Source organism: Anser cygnoides, chromosome 22 (genome assembly GCF_040182565.1).
Source record: "Anser cygnoides isolate HZ-2024a breed goose chromosome 22, Taihu_goose_T2T_genome, whole genome shotgun sequence".
Taxonomy (NCBI): Eukaryota; Metazoa; Chordata; class Aves; order Anseriformes; family Anatidae; genus Anser; species Anser cygnoides.
Genome location: NC_089894.1, coordinates 3213287 through 3231434, shown reverse-complemented (window position 1 = coordinate 3231434; position 18148 = coordinate 3213287). Strand labels below are relative to the sequence as shown.

The 18148-nt window shown below is 47.6% G+C and overlaps 1 protein-coding gene across 2 annotated transcripts in view; it reads left to right on the top strand.

Annotated features, from left to right (window-relative positions):
• The window catches only part of MYO1D (myosin ID), a 157848-nt gene that overhangs the window by 124053 nt on the left and 15647 nt on the right, over positions 1-18148 (top strand). The window contains exon 22 of one of the 2 annotated variants that reach the window (XM_066981882.1): positions 17-917. The exons of the other annotated variant lie outside the window; for it this stretch is intronic. Within the exon in view, the coding sequence (XP_066837983.1) occupies positions 17-149 (133 nt within the window). The 3' untranslated portion in view covers positions 150-917. Of the gene's footprint in view, positions 1-16; positions 918-18148 lie in introns of those variants that run through there. 2 annotated transcript variants of the gene reach the window in all.

The window sequence follows — 18148 nt, the reverse complement described above, 5'->3', positions numbered from 1 at the left end:
ATCCTAAAATCCTCAGGTTCTTCAGCAAGCTTGGAAAAGAGTCAGCAGCACAGCCTGTCAGAGGAGCAGCAGCTCAGGAAAGCCTCTCAGAAGGACAGCTAAATCAAGGAATTGAATTTGGCAGCCTTGGGTTTCACGCGACCGAGTGAGATCCTGAACTGGGGCACAGGCAAGATGCTGCTTCTGTCCTAAAGAGCAAGATCAGGAAAGCAATATCAAAATAAATAAGGCTAGAAAAAGGAGCTGCTCTCAAGTACTGCCGTTTGTGTGCTATTGCATCGTGTGGCTGATGGCATTAGGCCTCTGGATCAGAAAAAGGATGCTCTCTCCATCTGTTGCTGGAACAGCAAGCAAGGTAGTACAGACTGACCCAAGAACCAAACACTTGCTTTCAAGATGTTTAAATATTCATTTTAAGAGCATCCTCTGCCTCTGGAAGAGAGGCACAAATATATTGGGGAGTTTCAGGACAGCAGCCAGCATTCTCCAGCATAACGGCCTGCAGCGTTTCTGCAGACGCTGGGAGCAATGCTTTGCTGCAAGGTTGGCCCCATGAGTGTTCAGCGAAGGAGTGCCAAAAAAAGCTGCGTGCAGAACAAGCCAGGGAGCCGGGGCTGTTTGTCAGCGTGAGACACGCTGCCCTTGCTGACAGGCTGCCTTTCAGCTCCCGTGTTTGCCTTGGAAAGGGCTTTCACCAGCATGTGAAAAGCAGCATGTTGAAGCTGCGCCGTGTCAGATTTTCAAATTCGCTTTTAAAGAGAAATATCTGACAAACTTGTGGTGTGTTGTTTTCATTTCAGGCTGCTGACAGTGTCCACATCCTGTGTTTGGTTTTGCTACATGTTGTCAGCTTAGCTCTAGAGAGCAGGAATTAGAGGTCAAGGTCTGACTGTAGCACAGAAAGTAAGAGTTATGATTGCGGGCATCTTAATTGTAACTCTTAATTTTTTTTAGCATCATTAAAAATACTCAGGGAGCTTGTGGAGCAGAGCACATTCTGTAACTGCATGTGTTGGGAAAATATATTTTTGCAAAGAAAGGCTGTTCTGTTCTGCCATGACTCAGGCATGGTGATTTAGAGCACAAATAGAAATGATACAGCACAGAGGATGTTTCCTTGGTAAGGAAGGTGACGGTGGGGGCGTGCTGCAGTTTCATATCCTTGCACATTAAAGTATAAAAAATTTTAGTTTATGCAAATGTTTCACTTCCTCCTCATATGGCATCGGTAACTTAACTGATCCCAACACCGGAGATGATACTATCACAAACTCTTAAGATCTAGTCAACAAGATGCTAGCATTTACTTGAACACTATTAATAATCTTAACTGACAAAGATCTTTATCTGCAAAGCCGCATAATATTAGTTACATCTTGTCTTTGTAACGGTGCAGCCTATTACAACCGGTTATCAGAACTTACATATGGGATTTGCTCTTAATATTTTGGATTGAATTATCTTTCGCAGCCTTGACTCAGCTCAGCGTGGAGGCAGCAGCTCGGCTGTGCCGGTGCTCGGGAAGGAGCTGGTGCAGCCCTGCGAGCAGCCTGCCTCTGCCTCTGCCTCCTGCTCAGCATGAGCATTGCAACAGCGCTCGTCCTTGCTGCCTGAGCCCTGTCTGCGGTGTCGCGTTGGTATGTCCAATGCATTCTACTGCAGTCATCAGCGCACTCGGTTTAATTTAGATGATTATGAATTAAGGTACCCTTAAGTGTAAACACAAATCCAAGCTGTGTTTTTTCTTTTTATCTCCGTGTCGTAGAACGATGCTGTAACCAGCCTCATTTAATCTGCAAACACGAGAGCTCAGATGATGCGGGTTAAACCTCAGAAGTGAATACAGTATTCCAAACAGCCGGCGGGGTCGGGCGGCTGCTGCACGCCTTTGGTGCCCTCTGAATCTCCCTTGTGCAGGAGGCAGCATCCTCCTGCATCGTCTGCACGGCCTCTGGGATGGGGAGAGGCCGAGGAGAGGCCATGCCTTGCGAGGTGTCCCCGCCGCACTGCCGGGGCCGGCTTGCGATCTGGCCTTTCTAGGAAACAGCTGGACCAGAGCCAGCGGGGAGGGACGGGCAGGGGGGAAAGCAGTGGCGGGGAGTACAGATGTGCCCACGGGCCCCCCAGTTTGGGGGGAAAATGGCATTTCTTTGTGTGGCAGCACGGGCTGGCCCCGCTCGACTTGGGGTGACAGCGCGTATGGGGCCGGCGGTCCCCGGAGCGGGGGACGTTGCCATAGCTACAGCAGCATCTCTGTGGCCGGCACCGCGATGGGGACTTGAGGAGTTCGGTTCTGCGTCCTAAAAATAATCGTAATCATAATAATATGGGAACGGCTGCACAGTGGCGGGGGGCTGACGAAGCCCCGGTTGGTGGTGGGAGGCAGCCGGGGGGTGGCTGCAGCCCCTCTCGCGGCGCAGAGACTGCCATCAGGCTTCCTGCAGCTTGTTCGGGAGGAGGAGAAAAAGGAGGAGGAGGAGAAGGAGGAGGAGGAGGGCTGCGGAGGTGCCCGCCTGCCTTCTCGTGGGCTGGCAGGGAGGGCATCTTCTTTTATTTTTAGCACAGTGTGTTTCAGCACGGCGTGCTGAAGAGAAACCCTTAACATGAAAATTACTCAGTGCTCCAAAAACTCCCCCTCATCATATGCAGCTGCGGCAAGTTGATGGAGGCTCTTCAGACCATACAGAAATGGGGGAATAGCACCAAAAAGCCTATTTCTCAGAAATACCGTGAATTAATTTGGATGTTTCTTTCATAGAGAGTGATATAAAAACCAAAGTCATCTTGCTTCGCAGCCGGTATTGCCAAGCTTTAGCCTCGGCTGTACGACTGCTCAGCACCACGATACAGCATGCACAAAATGATTCTCCCTGCAGAGCCTTACCAGAGGGGTTAAGGTGTCATTTCCAATTACTGTAATAGTTCTCTCCCTTTCCCTCCTGTAATATTTTCTCTCCCCTACTGACCAGAGCTAAAGCAGAGGAGACAAATCTCTTCCTGCGTATATAAAGGTTAAATTTTTACAGCGCACCTCACAACTGAATGCTTTAACACATGGGGGCAATGCCACTGTCTTGTTAAAAATAAGCAAACTCCCCCACCTTAGTTGTGTGGCAGTCACCAAAAAATACGTCTACTGGAGCTCTCAACTGCAATTTAAAAGTAAAATTAAAATTTTGTTTTGTTTGTCTGGTTTGACAAGATTTATTGAAATCTTTCATTATGCAGCAGGTTCAAGACAACCTCTCTCCAAAGTACACATACAATTTAGCAAATGAAAGCCTGAAACAGTTTATTATTAGAGGGTGGGTTGGATTTTTTAAGGCTTGTACAAGAACATATATCATCTTGTACATTTTAGATATTTTTGCTGAAGCTATTAAAGTCTTGGCAAACAAACCTATTATTAAAGCAGTGATTTAGGCTAAGACAGGATAAATACTTTGAAGTCTATTTAATTGAGTTATTTCACTTCAGAACTCAATCTCAGGCCTAAGACTAAAAAGAATTTCATTCAAAAAGTTTAGCTTCTGCACGTTTGAATGTGCCTGCTTGTTGAATGTCAGAGGGCTTTAATGACGTGTCACCGCGGGGTGGGCTTGTAGCAGCCCCCTGCAGCACCGTGGCACACAGCAGCACTGGGAGCAGCAGCCTGCAACGGGAGTATTCCTCCTTTTATTGCCTGTATTATAGGCTGTGCGGTGGAAGTGTTTTATTTCCTGTGTTGCCTCCGTTGCATCTCATTCTTTGTAATAATCTTGTGGGGAAAAACAGAGTGTTCACTGGCTTCCTTTGTATCGCATCACTGGAAGCTTGAGATGAGAAATAAATGTGAGCTCTGTTCGCATTTATGTTCAGTTAATGCATCAGCTAAGGGGAAGTTGCTGCTTTGGTGTAAACTGAACTATATTTTAATATAGTCCCTATCATGTTTTTATTGTCCTGTCATTTTTTTCCTACTGCTCGTGTTACCATGTCTGCCTGCATGATTTTCCGTCCGACGACACATACACCTATGTTCTCCCAGCCTGGCAAAGGACCGTGTTTTTCCTAGATGCTTGTCTCTGTCCCTGCAATTAACGTAGCGTGTTTGATTTGACGGGCAAGTAAAACTACGTGCTGAGATGAAAGCAGGTGGCGTGTTTGTCAGAAGAGAAGTGATGCACTTCAGATGCATCATGACTCTGCTTTGAAACACTTGCAGTTGCAAGCCCGAGCCCGTCACGTGTCATGGTGGCAGGGCACAGTACAGGTAGCGCCGGTCGGACGGGGCTGCCTAAAGCAATAGCCACAGCAGCCTTTCTGGAAGGTCTTGGTTGGACGCTGCTTCACCAGCGAAGTCTCCTGTGCTGCCTGAGCTTATGCTACATTCACTTTTTTCTTTTTCTTTTTCCACCCTCCTTTTTTTGGACAGTGGTCAAGTTCTCCTCTGCCCCCTCACTGTGTTCTCTCCGTATAATTGTTGTGCCAGGCGTTGGATGGTTTTCAAAAAAAAAAAAAAAAAAAGAAAAGATTTTGGTAGGCATTTTGGTAGGACTGCACCTGTGCATTCCAGCTGGTTTAGAGAGCATCCTTCCTGGCGTGGAAGAGGTACGCGACATGGGATGAGCTGCAGGGGCTTACCCCGTGCCTGAAAAAAATGTGAGTCATCCCATTTTAGCACAAAGTGGCACCTCAGAGTAAACCCCCAAGATTTGATCAAGGTTGTTATTAGTGATGGCCAAAATCTGTTTGGTTGCCTGCCAAGGGCTGTTTTAAGTAGAGTAGAGATTAAGAATGCAAAGTAGATTATTTTACCTTGGGCATTTAGGCATTTGCTTAGCAATATCTTGCAAGAATATGTGCGAATGACTGGGTGCCCATTTGTCCATGTCAACTCAAGGCCAGCTGGTCAAAACAGAGGATCTGGAACTTCCCTAAGGCAGTGTGTTAATACCCTCCCCTTCCCCAAAATCCTACATGTAGGGGTTCAGGAAGTATGGTGCTCCGAGCTAATTTCAGTCAAACAGGTAGGAAAAGACTGATATTTATTTTATACTGTTGTTTTTTAATTTCTGCTGGAAAGAAAAACAAGCTGTGTTTCACGTTTCATGTAAAAGTACATGCAGGATACCCAAGTTGAATTTGATTTGGCAGTGTCAGCTTTGCCCATAGCTTGGATCAAGGTCTGATGTTTTCTTTTCCCTTTCCGTTGTGAAACATAAACCCATGTGGGCGATTGCTGATAGCCTCATGGTAATTCCCCAGGGAGCTGCAGCCGACGTGGCTGACACTGATAGAACAACCTTGGCTCCCGAAATTTGAGCCAGTTGTTTGAACTGAAGCATAACATGGCATTAGCTTCTCTGCATTTAATACGATAAACATTAATTGTCAGCATCAAAATTGGTGTAACCCAAGCAAAAATGTGGGATAACGTAGAATTCCCTTTTATAATCCTCTACTGTTAGGAAAGGCATATCTAGGAAGAGGTTCGTTCTCTCCTGAGTCTTTGTATGTTCCAATTTCTCAGATAACCAAGTGATATCTCTGGGATAATATGAATCAAAATAGAGCAAGGCTTCCAGGTAGAGCTGTGAGCTCGGCGTGCTGTTCCTGACAGCGCAGTCAGTGCAGCTTTTGTGGTTCAGAAACTTCCCAGAAAATCAGGAGTAAAGAGGAAAAGAAAACTGCTGCCATGAATAGCGTGGGGTTTGGGGACTTTCTGTTCCTTTTGCTGCTGCTTTTTCAAGGTATATGCTAATACTTCAATATTAGACTTTTGGTGTTTCTTCTGTGAGTTATTCCTTCGGTGTCCTGTCCCTGAAAAAAGGAATGTGTTGGGGCCACCTGCGAAACGTCCGTGTTGGAGAAATGCTTGCTGTAAGCTTGGCTGTGAAGCTGCATGTCAATAAATCCTCTCCAGACACCTTTCCTCCAGAGTTGCAGCTGCGGACTCCTGGGCTGCTTCAGGACTGAGCTTTCACAATACTGATTTTAAGCTGAATTCCTTTCCTTGGAAGTGTTGATTTTTTTTATTTTTATTTTTTAAATCAGATTTCTTCTCTACAGAAAAATGGAAGAAAACAGAAAGGCAGCTCCTGGGGTGTGTTGCTTGCTGTAGCCATTGGGTTGAAGCACGCTGCTCGTGTCTCGCAGCTAAGGTTGGCGTTACGTTCGGGGTACTGAGGTGATTCAGAGACTACAGACACCAAGGTCACAGTGGAAAACAAAATCCCCAAAAGCTTACCATCTTCCAAGCAGAAAACTTTCAGTTTTCTTGGTCTCGGTGAACTTCCTCAACTGAAGCTTTTACTCCTCAAAAGCTAAAGCACAGATAATGCCCTAAGAAACCCGTGTAAAGGTTCCTGACTCATTCAAAGGCTGATTTCTTTGGAAACTTTAAATCTGCTCAAATTTGGGCTTGTGGACCCTGGAGAGAATCTCTCAGGGGCTCTCTAATCCTAAAGTGCTCTCCGGGGTTGCCAAAGGAGGTGAAGCAGAACTGCACCCCAGCTGCTTGAAACGACATGCTGTGCACCACCATGCAACCGAAGTGATGCAGCCAACAAAACCGGGAGAAGCTAAAGGCAGTATCCAGCCTGATAGCCTGAGAGAGAGAGTTCTGTGAAGGTGTGTGATTTGGGAAGTCCCTGGTAATCCTTTAGGGAGAAAATCAGTGGCAGGTCATTTAGGAAAAAAAAAATGAAAAAAAAAAAGTCTCCTGACAGTAATCAGGGAAATTGTTTATATTTATGACAAGCAGGATTTCTAACGCCAAGAATTTACTCGCAGCAATGAGGCGTTACTTAGAGTGGTGGTACCCAGAGCTGCCGTCCGTAATTTAACGTAGGAAATGAAATGCCGGAAATGTTTTCTCAAAAGGGCTACAAGAACGATTTAAAATGCAGAGGAAGAGGCAGCAGTTACCACTTGATAATGTCATTCTACTGGTTTAAAGAAGATAGGTTTCAGAGCTGGCTTGATTATCTCTGAATACTGACAAAACCATTTCTGTATATGTAATATTTGGTGTAATTTTGGGGGGCCGTGGTAGAAACTTTGACACTAAGTCTTGCAGAAAGAGCAGCAGCCTTGGTCATGCCTGAAATTAGACGTTTCTGTTTCATTTCTCAGTCCTTCAGTGTCAAAACCTTCTGATGTCACTATCTGCACCAGGTGCTGTGCTGCCCAAAGGTCAGATGGAAGATGAAGACCGCGCCAGACAGACCTGAAGCGGTGATAATCTCCCTGCTGAACCTTGGGGCTAAACCTCAGAAGGAGCTTTTACAGGTCGTTCAGATAAGATCTCCCTGTTGGTGTGCTGAGAGCCGGAGACAAAGGAAAGATCTTTGAAGCTTTCAGGAGATGGCCTGACTCCGGAGCAGCAGACCAAGGCAGGGAAGAGGCTGTAGGTAGGACCGGTCCCAGGAGACCAGCAATCTGCATATTTGTCATGTTTGTGGCTCCATTGCTCTCTCTCCTGATAAACCACTGAGATAACCTTGGCATCAGAGCTGTCACTTCAGCTGAAGAGCTGTCTCCTCGCTATGCAGTTAACTGCTGCAGTGCCTGCAGCTGCCATCGCCCAGGGCTCTTCCAAGGGGCTCAGCAGAAGCCTCTGCTCCCACCTGCTCCACCACCAGCTCTCTACGAAGAGTTTGGCATCAAGGTAAAAAAGCAGCAAAAAATTTCCCTTGCGTCAGGCCAAACAGGCACTGTGCAGTAGTGGGACCGTTGTTCAAGAGAACAGTCAGAAACATGGAACTTCCCCCGGAAATACTACATTTCCAACGCCCTTTGACAGAGATCAAGGTTTATTCATCTGAATTTGGACTGAGGTCCAGCTTGGGCCCTGTCAATTCACTGACAGTCCGCAGACTTGGTGGGAAAGGAGATGGTGGGGAAAAAACGGGCCAGCCAAGGCAGAGTGAGCAAAGCAGTGCTTGTTTTAGTGACACCAGGGTGGCACTCGCGAACAATGAGTTTTTTATGCTGGCTGCTGCTGAACACAAAGAAGCCTGGCCCTGACAATGCCAACAAACTAGCTGGTGTGCATTTCCAGGGGACAGCAGATCTCATATGAAAGGAGAATTTGCCAGCATCCAGGCACCAAAAATGTCTACTTCTCCTTAAATCACAATGTCCACATTTCCAAATATTTTTCTTATCAATCCACTGTTTAGCAGATTTTTAGCTTTCCAAAGGTGTGTGCGATACTGGCGCTGTCTCAACAGCTGCTTGCCCCTTGGGGCTGTCGAGGGCGCAGGGCGTACAGCCGGCGTGCAGTGGCTGCGTGGCTCGGCTGCAGGCAGTGTTTGTCGCAGTGCTGGGAAGGACAGGTCGGGAGGTGGCCTTGGCATGCAAAAAAAGAGAAGTCTGGGGCACATGGCTGGGATAAAACCCAGAAAAATTGTCCTTTGGTTTTCCTCTTGTGCGTGTGAGTGGTTTTGAGGATGCAAAGTGTGCGGCGCCTGCCCGCCCTCCCCAGCATCCCACCACCAAAGCCCTCATGGCTTTTGGCTGCCCTCGGCTCCTTTTGCAGGGTAGCCAACAACTGCATTTTCTCTTCTTTTAAGAGATGATCTTTATGTGAGCATCCTGTCACTGAACTTGAAAACAGGTTACCCTAAGCAGTGCCAAACCTTGCATAGACACCTACTTTGCTTCGTGCCTTATTTCATTTTAACTTGGTAAGGAAGGTACCTGAACTAAATCAAGCTGCTGTTAAACCACATAGTCCATATTATCCCTTTTCAGAATAGATCTTGGTTTTGAGGATAGCTTTATGCGTAGGTTAAACAGCTGCTGCAGCTGTTGAAGGTGGCGGCGCTGAGCGGGGAGCATGAGTGGGGAGCCCCAGCTGGGGCAGTAGCACCGCAGCTGGCTGTCACTTTTGTCACCCGAGGAAGGTTAATTTGGCTTTGGGCATCGCCCCTTCCGCAGCCCCCATCTCTTTGCACACCTCTGATCAGCGAGCAGAGCTGAACCGAGCTGCCACGCGAGCTGGCAGCCTCCTGGCTCAGCGCACAAAGCGGAGCCACCGGCATGCCAACAGCCCTCTCGCAGCTCCCGGTGTGCAGAGGCACGGACGAGACCCCCAGCGACTCAGGAGGAAAGAAGTGGGGCAGGTAGATTTGCTGCTGCCCAGGAAAGCTACAGGATGCATCCCTGGGAGCGCCGAGGAGGCTGCAGGATCTCCCCTGGTATCACAGCTGTGGTTTTGTGGCGAGCGCCCACAGACGGGCGAAGCTGTCGCAGATCCCAGTGCAAAGCATCAACGTTAATTCTGCAGTAAAAATACACACCTGGGATTGCCTCGCAAAGTGGATGGGTGGAAATTGTACAAAGGGAAAAGCTGACATGGCTCTGTGTCCTCCTTCAGCAGCCAGAGGAGACATTAACCATCCATCACCATTGCTGCAGCAACTTCTTACTTGACACTTTGTTAACAAGAAGCCCATTTATTACTTGAAAATGCTTATTCACAGAATCTGTTTACATTTAAGATTATATAAGGAGGAACTCGCTGTATTGCCTGCACATTATCAAGACCCAATGACTCATTAAATTTAACCAGAGCAAGTGCTGAACCAGTTGTGCTTTGTTAAAGCTATCTTAATTTCTGATGTGCTGTTTCCCTGCTGTGGCTTGTGCCCTCAGTTTTCAAATCTAGGCATCCAAGTGTTCATTGCTCGTGTCTAATGGCACAAGGGGATGGGCTGGAACACTCTGTTTTGGGGTCTTAAAAGCCACTTTTGACCTAAAAAATGGAAACTTGTTGAACAGTGTTTGTCTGGACTCAATTTACCAAAGCACCTGGCAAAGCAATGAGTTCAGCAAAGGCAGCACTGCTCTTGGGACCTAACGCAGACTGGCTTCTGTGTGATAGCATTTCTGACTTCATGATTTCCTTTCCATCTCTCATCAGTGCGTTCTGCGGTTTGGCCCAGGTGACCAGCATTAACCTTGAAAGTATATGCTGGCTATTTTAAGTGCCGTTTTCTGTTTTACCAGTTTAAAGATTGAAAGGTTAAAAGCATTACAGAAGGTGGGATTTCAGCTGTCTGCATTTACTAGAGTCTGAATTTAGTTGGTAAATATAACTTGAAAACTGCCAACACTTGTTAATTGTTTTTGTTAATACTTTGTGAGCTGCCAGTGATTTTACTAAATCAAGTTGTTGATTTAGTAATCAAACTAATCACAGTGCTTCAAAATTCTTTTAATTTGAAGTCACTTTAGATGCTGTGTAGTTAAGGAATCGTGCTGCAAGCTTATTGTCAAAGGAGCTTTTTGCATCCTTATAATTTTAAAAACCAGCATTTTGATTTTGTTTTAGTAAAACGGTAGAAAAATGGCAGTAAATCTCTGTGGCAAATTGGATGTGTTTTTCTGGATTTTGAGAACAATTGAAATGTAAAATATTGAATAAGCATAGGTTTAATTTAGGTTTTAATGATCATTTTTGTATAAGTAGTCTTTAAATCCCTCCTACAAAGCAGCCAACACTAGAGAGGTAAAATTCCACCCCTAGGAGTTGAGGAGGAGGCAGCTTTAAATAGCACAGCACCCTCTTCTCCCTTTTGTCTGCGTCCTTGCGCAACCAGGCAGCAGACAGCTCATCCTCTTTGTTTTTCATCTCCTTTGGATCATGCAGATGAAAAGAGGAGATAAAGGCATGAAGGAAAGGAAGGAGTCTCCATTTGAGTGATCAGCCCCCGGGCTAGAGTTTCACAGGCGGGGAGAAGCCAGCAATCCGTCCTTCTCCAGGCTTTCTGAAGCTGAAGGCTCTGTCCCCAGGGCTGGAACTAGTTGGGTGTCCCTTTTTGCCAAGCTGGGTGTCCCTTTTGCCAAGTTGGGTGTCCCTTTTCACCAGGTTGGGTGTCCCTCTTTGCCAAGCACACGGTGACCTTGCCTCTGCGCGCTCTGTTCCGGAGACGCACACCCTGGCACATACCTGTCTCTGGAGAGCATCGCGGTTGCTGCCTCCTCGCAGCAGTGAATCCATCAACTGTTCCCATTTTCCAGGCTGCCGCTTTTTATTTGCTCACCAGTGCCAGGTCTGGAGACGCAGGAGGTGCTCTCCCTGTAGCTGGCTGCGCCTCTATCCCATGCGGGGTGGGATATTGCTTTTAAAGATTTTCTGCCCGATCCTGACTCTAACGTTTGTGGAGCTTGTAAGCTGTTGACGTGGCTTTTCAGAAGCCTCGAGGAAAATCTTTACTTCATCTGTAGTAGCCCAAACATCTTGTCCATGAGAGTTGTGAAGTGGCAGCTGTTAGAGGACGGCTTCTTTCCACAAGGTGTCCTCTTCCTCGGTGCTTTCAGCCAGGGCTGACCATAGCAGTTCGTGGGCAGTTGGCCCTGAGCATCCTCCCCAAACTGTCAGCTGTAGCAGGATTTGCTTGCTGCCTAGTCCTGAGGTTGGATCTAATTTTCCAGTTGGCCCTGCTCTGAATGGGGGGCACAGTGCAGGTGACCTGCAGCGAGCCCCTCCATCCTAAACTATTTGTTGAGTCCGTTTGTCCGGGGCCAGTGCTGGAAGAACAGACAGCGATGGGCTGAGCTCGGTCCCCGGGAGCAGAGCTGGCTGCTGTACCCCTGCTTTCTGGGTCAGCCGGAGGCTGGGGGCGCGGCGGGAGCAATGTGCACATCCAGCCATGGCCACATCGATAACAGCGTTTCTGGGCAGCTGAACGGTATTGATGGGCGGCAGAAACCACTCGGTCCTCTTGAGCTGGAAAAATAACCTGTAGCCAGTGAATGAAAAATGCATGAAAAGGGCTGGCGAGATGTCTCTGGCTTGCTGGCAGCTCTGAGAGAACAGGGCAGCACAGACACCATGCAGGACTGTGCTGTTAAGGGTTTCAGGTCTGTCACAAGTCCAGGATCACCAGAGGGTTTTTCCTTCCTGCTCTGACCTTTGCATAGAGAAACTAAACTGGAAGTTTTTGGAAAATCCCCTTTGGAGCCATTGTTACGTTTGTGGCCACACCGCAGCCCGTCGCTTGCCCTTTGGCTTTTCCTTCTCAAACTAAAGCTGGAAAGAAGTGACCTGTTCGTAATACAGTCAGAAGTGGTAGCAGGTGTTACTATCACATTTCTGTAGGGCTTTCCCCATAGGAAAAACATACCCAAGTAGCATAATTCTTCAAAGATGAGAGGCAGCTGACTTCGGAGCATGTGGCGATGCGAGTCTATAGTGAGCTGGGTTTGGGTTGCGGTTTCCTCTGCAAAAGAGGATGCAGAGCAGCTGCTTGCTGGTGGAGGGGCGATGCTGGCAGACCTGCAGTTTGTCCTGCTGTTCCCAGTTGAACGTCTGTGGGACTCCGGTTGTCCTGCCAGACTCGACCGGGAGCACGTGGTCAGCATGGCAGGGTGGGGGTTTTGAGGAGAGAGCATAAAGCTGGCTCCCGGTGTAACAGGAAGAGCACGCTGACGCTTTCAGCAGTGAAAATAGTGACTGGGAGGCCAGCACAAACTAATTGCATCCTCGCCGTACTTCTGAGATGCTGTTAAAGGGCAGTGGGAGCTACAGTGGACCTCAAGGTCCGTATAAGCAGAGCACTGTGTGACAGTTTCAGGCACTCTGCTGCAACTTAGGTGTAGTGCTTTGTGCTGCTCCACACTAACACCCTGCCAGCTCCAAAGTTTTCTGTTCTAAAAGGTATCTGGCTTCTCTTTTTGCGGTGTATGTTAAGGGTTTTGTGTTCGTTTGTGGCTCTGAACAAGTTATGTTTCCTTGTCCTGCCTTCTGTTGGTGTGTATTTTTGCAGAAGCAGGAAGAAGCTGCGTGCCTGGCTGTCAAATGTTTCTTTGGGGAATATAAAGGGTGGAAGGTGACCAGCCCGGAGTGCAAAAGCACCACAAATGATCCATGTGCCAACTCAGCAGGACCAGAGGAAAGGGAAGGTAGTGAAATGTAATAGGTATTCCTAGAAACAAGGCTTCCCTCAAATACCTTTTGGTCCTCACTCAGATGCACTCAGCTGGATTTCAGGAGCCTCAGAGCCTACCTTCTGGCCAGAGCTCTGGGGTACCGAGGTAACTCGCCTTTCCTTCTCCCCGTTTCTGTGAGTGCTTTCTATCTGTGTCGTGCAGGCTGCCGCTAGCATCATGCCATCTCTGGAGGTTACAGAAGGGGGCTTGTGCAGCCCAATTTCATCCAGAATGCCTTTGAAATGTAATACACCTCTTAAATGTGCTTCGATATGCGGTTGTTAGCAGCTGTTCCTACTAGCCTTGGACTGCTGGGCCCCTGTACAGTGGACATTTGTAGGTCACTGGTCGTGCTGTTGCCAGATAACTTTCCGTGTTAGGCTGTTAATCATCTTCTGGTACCACTTGCTCCTTTATCTCAAGTGGAAGTTATCTCTGTAGCAGATCTAGAGTGTTTAGGGTTCAGTTATACAGTTTGTCTGTGTAAGGGAAAATGTGGTAATTAGGCAGTGGTTATCCAAGGAACAGAGCAAAATCGGCATGGTAAGCTTTTCCCTCACACGTCTACAAATGCTTAATCGTAATAATTCTCAGCAGTTGGATGTGTGGCTGGTTGGCATGAAAATACTGAAGCGCTTGTTACTGTTGGATGGGTTTGGTGTCACAGGGCATTGTGCTCACCAGGCGGGTTTTCATAGCCCCTGCTTGTGTTCACCAGAAGTACTTCCACAAAAGCAAGGGCCCTGGATTGTGTCGTATTTGTAGGACTCCTCTGTGAGGGCAGCTTGAGCCTCTGCATGCAGCAGTGACCGCCTTGACGAAGTCAAAATCAGAACTTGGTTTCAATTTCAATAACATACCAAAAAATCCAGCTTTGAAAGCTGGTGGGCTGTCGGGGGCTGACTGCAGCCTCGCTTGCTGGGAACCCAGTCGTCCCCAGGCAGCACCTTCGGGTCCTGAGACTTGGGTCCTGCCCCTGTCCCAGCCGTGTGGTCCCACGGGCTGCCTCTCGCCTCCCCTGCTTGCCACAGCACCTCTCAGTTCGGGGGGTGCGGGTCCCCAGAGCTCAGAGGAGATCAGGGAGGATTTGAAAAACCACAGCAAAGGTTTTGCTTTTAAGGACAGAACTCCAGACTAATAAGCCTGCGTTGAGCTGACCTTTTGCTGGCAGCAGCTCAGTTCCTTGTGGGAGGGAAAGAAGCAAAAAGCTAAAGAGTAAGAAGCAGCTCCAATTAGTGACCTAGGTGTTTACACCAGCTCAGGAGCATTTAATTACCTGTCAGCGGCTTGCTTTCTCCTGGTCACAAGCGTTTACACATGCAGCCAGTCATTCCAGCTGTTTCTCTTGTACTGCAGGAATTCAGAGGTAATTATGTGCAGCAATTTAAAGGTAGCTAGCTTTTCCCTCAATATGTGTCATGTGAAGATGCATACACCTGAAAGAGAGTCAAGTGCATGGCACCTTTGGGAAACACGGGTCTGAAAGGAGCCTTTATCTCCTTCCAGCATCAGGACCTGCTACTTGGCACGGGGAGCTTGACCTCACTGCGTATAAGCAGGGCTATCACAAAAGCACAGAAGTGGATTTATAAGCTGACAGGTCATTTTCAGGCAGGTTTTTGCAGACTGGCTCACTAAGTAGCTCGTGCTACGCGTCATGCAACGCCACGCTGAACTTGGCAGCAGCAGGTTTGCTGTGACCTCTGTTTCTGAGTGATCCGAATAAGCCTGTCGGCTCTCAACGTCTGTGGCAGGATTTTAGCCCCAGAGAAACGTGCATGACTTAAGGAGGGCCTTCGCTGAGCTCAAGGTCAGGCGGACTCTTCTGATCGCCCAACCTACTCGCGGTCTCTGGAAGCGCACCCAGTGATACAGAAATGGTTTGATGCAGAGCCCTCGGCTAAGCATGAAGGCAGGCGATGCGCTGAATGCCGTACAGGAGCCGTTTGGGCCAGGACAGACAAGGTTGGGAAGAGCGTTGGCGCTTTTCCCTGAGGGATCCCACCCGTGCTCACTCCCATTGATCCTCTGGCTTTTCATGTTGGGATTTTGGTTTCCACGCTTTGTGGTCCGGTGCCCACATCCTAGTTTAAGAAGAGATCTGAACCGCCGTGTCATTCTGACTTATCTCTGTATTTGTAGCTCCTAAGCTGAATTAAAGGATGCCTGGATGTAGTCAGCTGTTCTCCTGTTAGCGTGTTTGGTGCTTAGGGCTGCTGAAGCTGGAAAGGAGAAGCTCTGGGACTGCAAAGGGGAAGAAGACTGCTTTGCCCAGCTGCAGGCAGGAAGAGAGACTCACGAGACCAAGAACAGATCTATTTCGCAAAAAGATGATTTTTGTCTTATTTGCTCTAAACTCTTATCAGCTACCTCTGTAGCTTGCAAACAAAAGTTTGTTGCAAAAACCAAGATCCTCAGATGCGGGTTTTAAATTGCATTGGAGAATATTCCTTGTTCGTGGTGTTAGTGCAAAGTACTTAAAAGGTTAAGACGAGTGCAAGAGGGTCCTCGTGCAGGTTTAATATTAAGATGAGAGGTTAATTTGCCATTTTGGTAATTCTGCCATTGAGGTCTACAGCCAGCTCGCACACAGGCATACCTTCGAGACTGGGGGGATGGTTCTTTTCCCAGAGATTATTTCACAGTGGTGGCATCTTATCTTGTCACTGCAATGGCTCTTGAGAAAACATATAGGAAGCCTCTTGAAATGATGTGATAGCCTTGGAACAAAGAGTTAATCTATTACTAGTGGAAGCATTTGCTTTGCAATTCATTTTTCCCCATTTGCAGCTCAATTTTTCAATTTATCACAGAGAGCAATGTGAGAGATTTAACTCTGGTAAGCCCAGAGGAGGATGGAAGCTGATTAGAAACTGGGGTGGAGGAAGATATTTTGCTCAGCTGGAATGACTGCAGCAAAGTAAATTAATACTGAATGCTTGAGCTGTAGATACTTGATTTGTTAATGGCTTTAGCTTTGCAGTCATTTGGTTGATGTAGCAAATTTTTCAGTGCCATGTGTAAATCTGCGATTTCTCCTAGCATGGGCTCTGAAATACTGAGGCATGAAATATGGATAATTCCGCCTGCTAAATGATGGATGTGATCACGGTGAGTGTAGCACCGTTTGGTACCTCCAAAATAGCATTCAGTATTGTCATGGGAATTTCAGTTATTCTTCACGCTTGCCATAGGCCCAAGAAGTGATTAGTATCCCCCGTTAGACTGCAAAGCCAAGGACATGTGATGGCGTCTTATTCGTAGAACGACTCCCTTTTGCCAAACCTGCCTGTACTCAGAGAGATTTCTGTCGGAGCCCAAGGCCGCACAGACCCCGTAGGCCGCCAGGTCTGGTTTCCTGCACCATGGTGGTGCATCGCAGGGCCTGCCCGGGGAGAGGGCTGCCTGCGGGGCGGTGGTGTAACAGCACTGCCAGGAACTGCAGCCCCTGGCATCGGCTCCGATCTGCAAGAAGCAGCAGGTCGGGGGTGGGAAGGAAAGAGGCACATCTACAGAAATAGCATTTAAGTGAAAACCGTACCCTACGCTGCATGGAAAGATAGGAAGAAGGATCAATTCTTTTGCAGCTGAGAACGCGAGCTGTGCCAGACAGTAATTAAAAGCATTTTACTGTGCCTAGTAACGTGTCTCGGCTCTAAAGCTCGCATCCCGAGCCTGCTCTGGAACAGACCCGTTTTTATTCCAGCGAGACGGGGCGCGCCGGCGGCTTCGCTGGCTGGTCGCGAGCGCTCCTGCAGCCCCTCTCTGCCCTCCACAGCGCTCCTCTCCTTCGGGCTGAAGCATCCCTTGCACCTTCCCTGGGCCTCGCCCTCCCATCAGCTGTGCGATGTGCTCCCAGGATCATCTAATGGGGCAGTAATATTGCTGTAAAATTCATACAGACCGTGATTTCCAAAACAGAGATCGCCCTACTGAGCAGGAAGCTGGATTTTTAGACAGCAGGATTTTGCTGTGTTTCCGGGTTGGGTAACCGATGACAGACGTTTGAGTGTATATGTCTGTGTTGTGCACGCATAGGTGTTGTCCTCCTGAGGAGTCACGTAACACCCTGAAATGAAAAACAGGTGGTGTTGCAATGAAAATGTGAATGCTGAATATAGTGGGAATCACCCCTTCCTGAGACGGTCTGGCAGTGTGTGTTCCCTTCCGAACTTTTCATGTCTGTAAGCAAAAGTCTTTTTGCTTATGCACCTGTTTTTAAGGCTTCCTTTAAAACAAGGAAGAGCATTTTCCCATGATTCAACAGTTATTGCAGCTATTTCTGTAACTCCAAACTTCTCGTTGAATAAGTTAGGGAAAGGAAAAGCAGAAATAGGTCAGTTATTTCAATAAGACGTAGTTGTCTCTCTTCACAGCAAGCTACCTTTTTGTCATGCCTATGTGAATTGTGCTAATGTATCAGTGAATAAAGAAAAAAGAACAAAGTGGAGCAGAAGTGCCAGCTTTTTTATTCTGGGATTGCAGCCTCCAAGCCTTTTACTCAGCAGAAGTGATACCAAGGCTTCTCTGGAACATCTTGGCAAACGTTCCTGAAATAATAGAAGTGTATTGGCTGCCCACCTCTCTGAATACAAGGTCCACTTAAAAACCCTGCCCGTCATTTTGCTATCACAAAAATCAATTTCCCTGTACACCTTAAGTCCTGGTTTTAAGAAGCGTTCTTGATGCTTTGCAGGACATTGCCAATCCATAATACTAAGGAAACGTGGTGAAAGCTTGCTGCTCTTAGGAGTCATCTGGCTTGAAATGTAGAGAAGTAGGCTGCCTTTAATCATTAGTCATAGGGTTACATTTTTCAGCTCGCTGCTTTTTCCTGGGGAGTGCCTGTGGCTGATACCAACCTCCTGGCAGGTCGGCTGTCACATTGGTTTAGGCTAATCTGACCGCGGCTGGTCCTCGGAGAGGACACCAGGAGGCCAAAATTATATTCCTCTTTTTAAATACCTCCATGCTAGTGTGCACTACTGGAAGGGCTTTGTTTTGTGACTTTTAAGTTTCATGATCGAAGGAAAATCTTTCTTACGAAATCAACCTCATCATTTGCTCTCCCCAGACTTCACATCTTAAAACCTGATTCACCCCGATGCTTTCCTCTGTAACAGCAACGACTTTATCACGCCTGAATTGTGAGCGGGCACAGAATATTTCAGTGGGATGCTGCAGTGTGGGTGCAGAGGTGATCTCAGTGCCGTGGCTGGCTTTCCCA